At 42.8% G+C, this 9,729-nt stretch overlaps 1 protein-coding gene across 1 annotated transcript in view; it reads right to left on the bottom strand.

The window, feature by feature from the left end:
- Nucleotides 1–649: 649 nt before the first annotated feature.
- LOC123745012 (uncharacterized) overlaps nucleotides 650–9,729 on the bottom strand; it is a 206,025-nt gene continuing 196,945 nt past the window's right edge. The window contains exons 5-8 of the mRNA XM_069306324.1: nucleotides 4,844–4,903; nucleotides 3,749–3,855; nucleotides 3,333–3,532; nucleotides 650–1,424 (exon numbers count right to left, since the gene is read on the bottom strand). Coding sequence (XP_069162425.1) covers nucleotides 1,286–1,424; nucleotides 3,333–3,532; nucleotides 3,749–3,855; nucleotides 4,844–4,903 — 506 coding nt within the window. The 3' untranslated portion in view covers nucleotides 650–1,285. The remainder of the gene's footprint in view (nucleotides 1,425–3,332; nucleotides 3,533–3,748; nucleotides 3,856–4,843; nucleotides 4,904–9,729) is intronic.

The following is a 9,729-nucleotide window of genomic DNA, read 5'->3' on the forward strand; positions in this document are numbered from 1 at the left end:
CTCCGCTCCAATATAGAAGCATCAAGAAATATGGACCAATAGGCTTTCTACAAACACTTCTATTCAATACCCATTGTTTCTGTTCTGTCTTGTGTTGATACTTTTAATACCCTATTAATATCCCCTCCTGTTCTGTCTTGTGTTAATGCCACATCACCCTTCCCACCTCACTCAAATGTAGATATAAAATCAGAGATACGTTCTAATCAGTTGTTTATTTGTGAAGTCTTTGAAAATGTAATAAGTTTTACGAAACGAGCCCGTGTCGCGTCAGACTAGAAATAAAAATGAATTTTGGAGAAGTGATTTTTGATTTACCTCCAACAGTGAAGCGTAATGTACGAAAGATTGAGAAAATTCGTGTTAGAATTATTAATCTTACTTTTTCGGTCATATTTAATAATATATATATATATATATATATATATATATATATATATATATATATATATATATATATATATATATATATATATAATATGTGTGTGTGTGTATACGATTACTTTCTGGAGGGACAGAGCTAACATTTTTAAATGTCGTTTGTACGTGAGATTACAGGAGATTACAGAAATATACATAATTATTAAGACTAAAAGTAAACTGTTTTTGGCTATCGTCCGGGAACACAGAGTTAAGTAGTCTACTAAGGTAGTTTTCCTGATTGTTCATTGATCTATATACAAAGACATTTACCAACTTCTGTTGATGAATCTACACGATGAAGTTAATATAAAACAGTGATACATGGATGATACAGATATGGTTCGTTTCCTTAAATATTACAAGCGGTGGCTCGCTCTTGCCGCGTGAGTAAGCTACAGGGGAAAAAACAATAATGAAAAAAAAAATAAGATCGTGATATGCATTGAAAACTGTGCCGTGGCAGCCCTTTTACATTTAATATTTGTATTCTTTTTACACAATGAGCACCACCTTCCTGGGTCGAGTCTGAGAGTCACAGTTTCCCACCTCGTCGTAATTCAAGTCAATGTGACTAACTTCTGGCGCAGAGATCTCAGCACTCTGCTGCTGCTGCTGCTGCTGCTGCACGAACACTGCGCTCGGCTTGGTCAGGTTCATATAATCTCCTATGCTACTTTTTCTAGGTTGATTCACATCATTCGTTAAGTCAAAATCGTCGTCTTCGTTCATGTCCGGGAGTCGGTCGATGCATTTCTTCCCGTTCATCACGGCGGCGTCGGTCTTGGTGGCGCTCTTGGTGGTCTTCCCGCCACGACCCGCCTTTTTCCTCTCGTGCTTGGCGCTGCCTCCTGGCCTCCCTGGCTCACTTGTAGCTCTCGCCGAAGAGCATGACGCACTTCTGGCCGCAGGCGAGGCAGAAGGAGAGCAAGAAGATGAAGCCCAGGATGGAGTACACGAAGAGGAGCTGGGCCACGGCGAACAGGTACAGCGTCTTGGAGCACCTGATGGTGAGAGAACGTTTCTGGGTGAAATATAACATGTTACAGGTGCATACGGGAGAGTTACTATTGACTGACTTGCTAATCATCACTGTTAAACGGTTTAATGCTTAAATGGTGGATGACAGATATTAGCAAGGAGATGCTAGATGAGTAACACATACTGTGAGTATATATATAATATTAAGCTATTTTATTAAGTTATTATAAAATATATTTTATATATTTATAATAACATATGTCCTTAACACTACTCTGCATTAATTGCTGTATCTCGACTTCATCAACTAAGGGTCAAGAGCTCCTTGTGAGTTGCCATGAACAAAATGTCAATCATTTAATCATAGCACACAGCTGCCACTCAGCCGTATGCCCTACAAGGTCTTGTGTCAGCCCGTTCTCAAGGTACAAAATGCCTCTCCTAAGACTTAACTTTCTGCTCACAGTGTCGATCAATGGTGCTCTTCATATAGATCTGTAATACACAACCTTCCACAGCCTCTTAACACATGTATATAAGTGATGCTATAGCCTCGGATCTCGATACACAGGAATACAGCCTATGAGCTCTCGATACACAGGAATACAGCGTCTGAGCTCTCGATACACAGGAATACAGCCTCGGATCTCGATACACAGGAATACAGCCTCTGAGCTCTCGATACACAGGAATACAGCCTCTGAGCTCTTGATACACAGGAATACAGCCTCTGAGCTCTCGATACACAGGAATACAGCCTCGGATCTCGATACACAGGAATACAGCCTCTGAGCTCCATACACGCAGACTCACAGACACAGACTGATGGTGTAATCTGCTTGTGTTCTATAATGCCCAAAACGCGCACTTCTTTTCAAAGGCCGACAACGTAATTCTGAAGTATTACGATTATCTCTTCCTGCGTAAATCCCAGGAGTGAAAACAGTACTAGAAGTATGATGCTTGTATTAAGAAGAGACATTTTATTTATTTATTTATTTATTTATTTATTTATTTATTTATTTATTTATTTATTTATATACACAAGAGTGTGTACATTCTTGTACAGCCACTATCACGCATAGCGTTTCGGGCAAGTCTTTAATCCTAATATTCCCCGGAATACGACCCGCCAAATCGTTTAACAACCAGGTACCCATTTTACTGTTGGGTAAACGGAGGCTACAGTTAAGGATTGGCGCGCAGTAAATCCTCCCCGGCCAGTATACGAACCCTGACCAAAGCGCTCGCGAAACTCCACGGGAAACACCAGAACGCCATGGGGGTCTTTCCTATATAGCCTATATAGGAAAGACTATATATAGTCTTTCCTATATATACACCAGAACGCCTATATAGTCTTTCCTTGCCTGGGATTGGATATGGCTAATAACCTAAAGAGACGTCAAGGTCCTGCCTTTTGCCTCGATTTATTCTGCAAATGTTGAAAGATTTCTTCTTAAAAATTCGGAAAAAGGGAGGGGGTAAGGGAATTATCAGGGGAAAGCGCCCAGTCATTACGACTGCATAGCACTTTGGAAGGGATGAGGATAAGAATTTGGGATTGGACGGGTGGGAAGGAATGGTGCCCAAGCACTTGGATGGTCGGGGATTGAACGCCGACCTGTATGAAGCGAGACCGTCACTCTACCGTCCAGGCCAAGTGAAAAGGAGACAAAGATAAGCAAGAGTTGTGAATAATTGTCATACATTATAGTTCGGCCCAAAGCAACACTACTTTCCACATGACAGAAACGCACGCGTGTGCGTAAAGAAGAGCTCACGCGCACACATCCACATACAGGAACGCTCACACACACACACACACACACACACACACACACACACACACACACACACACACACACACACACACACACACACAGGAGCGCTGACTGGCAGCGTCTGGCCAAGACGGTCGAGAGGCTCACCAGTTGTTGGGCTTGAAGAGCGCCACCTGGAAGTTGGGGAGATAGATCCTGTACACCCAGTAGTTGCCCATGCCGAACCACACTAACAGGAAGATGGTGAGGGCCACGTCCGTCGCGCGGTAGCTCGTTGAGGTGAAGATCTCGTCCAGACTGTCCTCGGCGAAGGCGTCGTCGATCCGCTCGTACCGACGCGACCGAACCTGTGGGCAAACGACGTTGAGTTATTCGATCCGCAAGCAACTGTAGTGGGACGGTTTGTAAACAACATGGGATAGTTGGTTCTACTTACCAACCTACCTCCTCTCCTTCCCTCCCTTCCTCTCTCCTTCCATCCTTCCCTCAATATCTAGTTCCCTCCTTCCATTCTTCGTCTCTCCCTCTCTCCTTCCCTCCCTCACGCTGACACTGGTTCTCACCTGCTGACATAGTATCCAGAGGAGCTTCAGGGTGCCGAAGCAGCCGCCCACCAGCAGGTAAATGGGAATGTTTGGCTCCAGAGGACAGTCGTGTAAGTACTGGACTCCTGAGGGGGGAAGAGAAGGCATTAGTATGCTTTACCCAGTGGAAGCAAAGGCATTAGTGGTGTTTTTACCTGCTGCCGTGATGAGGCAGTAAAGATTTTTTAATAATAGGATTATCTATGTTCATGAGAAAAGTTTATTTTTTCTTTTGTTAGGGATAGTGCGGGCCTTGAGCCTTTGGCTGGGCTACGAAGTGCTTATGTATCTAAGGGCCGGTGCGGGCTTGTTGAACTGTGACGAATTGTGAGAACGAATACGAATATGGTCTGAGGAATTGGGTGTTTAGCGTTTACTAACGTAGATAAGGGAGTGGAACCATTAGTGCTTATATTCGTGAATGAAACAGGGAGGCTATAGAACGAATGTAGACAAACCCATCAACCTATCGAAGCATATTCGTATTAACCTGAGAATTCGTTCTAATTGAGACGCGTAGATAACACAAAAGCACCTCTATGTAGACGCAGCTTTTGATAGCGTCCAGGATAAGGAGCAGGGAGTGTGGGGACACGTTGTGTTTGTCGACAGAGGAAGTGCGACTGATAAATGCGTGTAATCACGGGGAAAATGGACCCACAGGAGTCCCATACGTATTTGTCAATTAAAATGAAGAATGTAGAAAATGTACAATGTATGAGAAGTATTTGCAGTTGACATGCTGTATTTGTACACACTGGATCTTGGCACACACGTAAGAATAACCTTGTATACAGGCACACTCACACACAAACACACGTATACATATTCGCGCATGTATTATAAGCACAAGAACAATACATGCATGAAAGTAAATATCTCAATATACTTTCCACTTGGTTGTAAGAAAGCTGTGGCGAGTGAGAGACAAGGCCAAGGCCAAGACCGAGGCTCCCCAGCGGCACTCAAGATCTACACCATGAGGGCTGAGGGACAAACTCAGGGGCAGCATGGCAGAGAAGCAAGCAGACTAGCCAAAAAAGGACATTATGGGAGCAATAAAGTGGCACTTACCCATAATGACCATTAAGACAGGCACAGCCATCGCCAGGACCAAGAATACCGTCATCACCACTGTAAACAATCATTATTAGTATTAGTATTATTAGTTTTATTATTATTATTACTGTTTTTTATAAATAGAACATTTGTTAACATTTTCTTTGTAGTTTGCGAGGTAGAATTAAACTTTTTTAAGTACCTTGAACTGTAGCAATGCAAGGAGTCTATACTTCTATTGAATGCTAGTCTACACTTGTGTTGAAAGCTATTGTGTGTTCTTTGACGTTTAATTACTAGTGTTTTAACTTCTTGGCCTGTCAGTATATATTGGAATTCTTGGTTTTTTAAATGATCATCATTATTATATATATTTATTCTTTCTGTTATTAGTAATGTATATAGAGTAAAGGTTAAAATTGTTTTAGATCTTACTGGAGTTCCACCGACCACTGAAACTGTCCGCCACCAACTACACTGGGCTTCACCTGGCCTCGTGGGTCCCACACCTCACTGGGCTTCACCTGGCCTCGTGGGTCCCACACCTCACTGGGCTCCACCTGGCCTCGTGGGTCCCACACCTCACTGGGCTTCACCTGGCCTCGTGGGTCCCACACCTCACTGGGCTTCACCTGGCCTCGTGGGTCCCACACCTCACTGGGCTTCACCTGGCCTCGTGGGTCCCACACCTCACTGGGCTTCACCTGGCCTCGTGGGTCCCACACCTCACTGGGCTTCACCTGGCCTCGTGGGTCCCACACCTCACTGGGCTCCACCTGCCAGTGGCCGCCGCCACTCACCAACTGGGATCCCCGCCACAACAGTCAAAATAGCATCTACGGAATAATTTAGAGTATGCAGGATGGCGGCACTTGACTCCAAAGGCCCGCAAAGAGGTCAAAGATCACGAGTTAGTATGATGCGATAGCGTCGAGGCTTCGTAACAGTATATTCATACTAGTACTCGGTATATTCAATGTGTAGTGTTTGTATACATGTATACAGCACTTCGCTAAGGCTGTTAGCAAGTGCTTCTTTTACAAGGCCGTGTCGGCCAAGATCTGTTAACAACTTCTGCGTTTGTCGAGTATTATGGGAAATTTAACAGAGGCAAGTGAAGCAGAAACACGTCCAAGCCGCATCTTCATACCACTATAGGGAGACAGGGGAAATGATGCAAAATGAAACGAGAACGACGTTCCCTTTTACAGGCGACGAAAACACATCTCAAACGCTCCATTCTATCCCAAGAACGGAAAAGAATGCTGCGTAGAGAAACATAAATGAGCTAAAGTTGCAAGAATCATATAAAATAATTACCTCACCAGGAGATTACCTCACTAATAAAATACCTCACCAGGAGAGGTAAAGAAAGTTAAAGATCATAAGCGAAACAGAGAGGAATACAAAATATTTTTTCTCCTATGCAAAATCTTTAACAAAAGCTACATCATACATTGGATAAAGGTGATGGAACCTTCACATATTATAGCAAACAAATGAGTGAAATACTAAGGTTACAGTACGATTCTGTTTTCAGTGAACCCCTGAACACATTGCAGATCATTGATTCTACCAAATTCTATATGAACGTGACACCACCATCGAACCACGTATCAGATGTCACCCTAAACCCAATGGACTGTGAAGTAGCCATAGACATCATGCTCTTGCACGCTGTACCAGGACCAGTCACCTGGAATTCAATATTCATCAAGAATTAAAAAAACACACACAGACCCTGAACATATTTTGGAGACAGACCCTAGATACTGGTGTCATCCCTGACATATATATTTAAAACAGAGGACATCGCACCATTTCAAATAAGTTAGTAAAGCTGATGCAAAAATGTATAAACCAATAGCTCTAACATTCGCACATCATAAAAATCTTTGAAAGAGTGCATGCCCGCCAAACACGCAGCGAAACTACAACGTTGGTACAACGTTCGAACAAGTTTTAACACCTAACCACTTATAAAAACCAATATATCAAGTTGTAACAACGTTCTAATACGTCATAAACACGTTAAGCCAAGATGTAACAACTTTATTACAAGTTGTAACAAGCGGAAAATAGAGACATTTTCGGTTTGTGTTTCCAAGGATATGCTAAGAAGTAAAATCATAAAACACATGGAATCACAACATCTACATAACCCTGGGCAATACGGGTTCAGAACAGGGCGCTCCTGACTCTCACAATTGCTAGACAGCTTCTACCTTAGATGCGACGGAAGACAAACAAAATGCTGATGTAATTATACACAGATTCCGTAAAAGCTTTTGATAAATGTGACCATGGTGTTATTGCACACAAAATGGAATTACTGACAAAGTAAGGAGATGGATCATTAACTTCCTAACAAACAGAATCCACAGTGCTATTGTCAAAAAAATTAAAACTGAATCACCTACGGGAAAAAGCTCAGTCCCCCAAGGTACCGTACATGTTCCGGTACTTTTCCTCCTCCTCATATCAGACATTGACAAGGATGTAAACTATAGTACTGTATCATCCTTTGCAGATGACACTAGGCTTTTCTTGAAAGTAAACAATATAAATGACACAGCAAACCTCTAATCCGATATTAATAAAGTCACTCAATGGGCCACAGAAAATAACATGATATTTAATGAGGATAAGTTCCGATTACTGCGTTATGCAAAAAACGAAAATATCAAGGCAGAAACCACACAGTCAAATCACACTATTGAAAGAAAAAGCAATGTAAAAGATTTAGGAGTAATCATGTCAGAAAACCTTACTTTTAAAGAATGCAACAAAGTTGCAGTCACAACTGCAAGAAAAATGACAGATTAGATAACAAGAACCTTCCAAACAAGAGATTTGTTACACACTAACAGCCCCATTCAAAGCTGGTGAAATTGCTGACCTGGAGACCATGCAAAGATCTTTTACCGCTAGAATCCACTTAATAAAGCATCTCCATAATTGGGAGCACCTAAAATTTTTTAATTCTGTATTCCCTAGAGCGCAGTCGGGAGCGATGCATTATAATTTACAATTGGAAAATATTAGAACTGGTTCAAAATCTGCAAACAGAAATAACACCACATGAGTTTAAAAGGCATGGCAGGATGTGGAAAATAGCCCCACTGAAAAGAAGAGGTGCAATAGGCACGCTGAGAAAGAACTCGATCAACATCAAATACCCAAGACTTACCAACACTCCCTCCCTACACATGTGGGGCATAACTGGCCGATCCCTCTCAGCTTTCAAAACAGAACTAGACAAGCACCTTCAAAGGATACCAGATCAACCAGGCTATGACTCATACGCCAGGCTGCGATCAGCCTGATTGAACAGACCAACAACCACGAGACCCGGTCACCGGTCTCTGACCGGGATTCCATTGATTCCGAGGATTCCCTTGATCTTCGGAATCATCAACAGGTAGACAGGTGGGCATCTCTTTCAGTATCTCTCTTTGCTAAGCTGAGCGTGTTATCTACGTATCACTAATAATTATAATATTTATGGATTGCAGGTGTTGCTGCCTAATTTAGACAATCATTTCCTGTTCCCATAATGCGCAGTCACCTTCTCCCACTTGGTGAGTGCGCAGTCACCCATGCTGACCGCTGAGCGAAGCCGCACTCACAAGAAAGAATTTTTATCTACGAAAATCTAGTCATGCTCTACCGAAGTCTCTACTTATGGATCTTGTTTGATAACCTTCAGAGTGTGCAGGTCGTTTGTTATTGATCCACCCCTCACTCTCGTCTCTACGCGCTCTCACTCTCTCCTCTCTCTCTCTCTCTCTCTCTCTCTCTCTCTCTCTCTCTCTCTCTCTCTCTCTCTCTCTCTCTCTCTCTCTCTCTCTCTCTCTCTCTCTATCTCTCTCTCTCTCTATCTTCTCTCTCTCTCTCTCTCTCTCTCTCTCTCTCTCTCTCTCTCTCTCTCTCTCTCTCTCTCTCTCTCTCTCTCTCTCTCTCTCTCTCTCTCTCTCTCTCTCTCTCTCTCTTCTCTCACGGCATTTTTTCTCTTTCCCCCTGCCTGCCTCTCTGTCCTTATCTCTCTGTACATGTATCTCAACGTCTCTATATATAGGTTCGTATTTTTGCCTGTTTTTCTGCCTTTATCATTGATTTTCATGCCTATTCGGCTTTCTGTAGGTGCACCAATGAACAGATGCACCGATACGCGTCTGTTCGTAACCGTCTCTCTTTTTTTTGTGTGTTCGGATCCGACTCTCAGAATTTCTCTTTAAGTAATTATAATTATAATCCCTAGGCTAATTGCATTATATAATTTCGTAATTTCTCTCTGTTCTTCATAATTCGTTACTTATCTTTTATCTCTTTATCTCTCTTCATATTATTCCCAAGGTCATCTGGATGTCCGAATACCACACCTTCACACATCGGTAGAGAGTAATACTGTATTTTATATATATCTGGAATTTACACTGACAGGATTATGACAAAATCCATATCGAGGTATTGGAGCCACTCTAAGCTTACCAAGTTCATAAAGAGAGAGAGAGAGAGAGAGAGAGAGAGAGAGAGAGAGAGAGAGAGAGAGAGAGAGAGAGAGAGAGAGAGAGAGAGAGAGAGAAAGAGAGAGAGAGAGAGCACCGCGCGGTACGGGTCTCGAGTTTCTGACGCAGTTCAATATCTCTCTTGGCAATTACATAAACTATTACCTTCAAGATAGAGTCCCTAGGATAGTTGTTAATGGAGCCGAGTCTCGGAGGCACTCAATAGGATCCGGAGCACCACAGGAGTGTCCTTGGGGGTCTTTGCTCCCGAATGTCTACTTCAGGACCCATCAAATCCTGATCCCTGAGGCTCACTCATCTATAACTGCAAGAGACAATGTCTCTCGAAGCCAGCCCCTTGGGGGGGTTAGTCTCGTGAAACTTTGCAGTGTG

This window comes from Procambarus clarkii, chromosome 57, assembly GCF_040958095.1.
Source record: "Procambarus clarkii isolate CNS0578487 chromosome 57, FALCON_Pclarkii_2.0, whole genome shotgun sequence".
Taxonomy (NCBI): domain Eukaryota; kingdom Metazoa; phylum Arthropoda; class Malacostraca; order Decapoda; family Cambaridae; genus Procambarus; species Procambarus clarkii.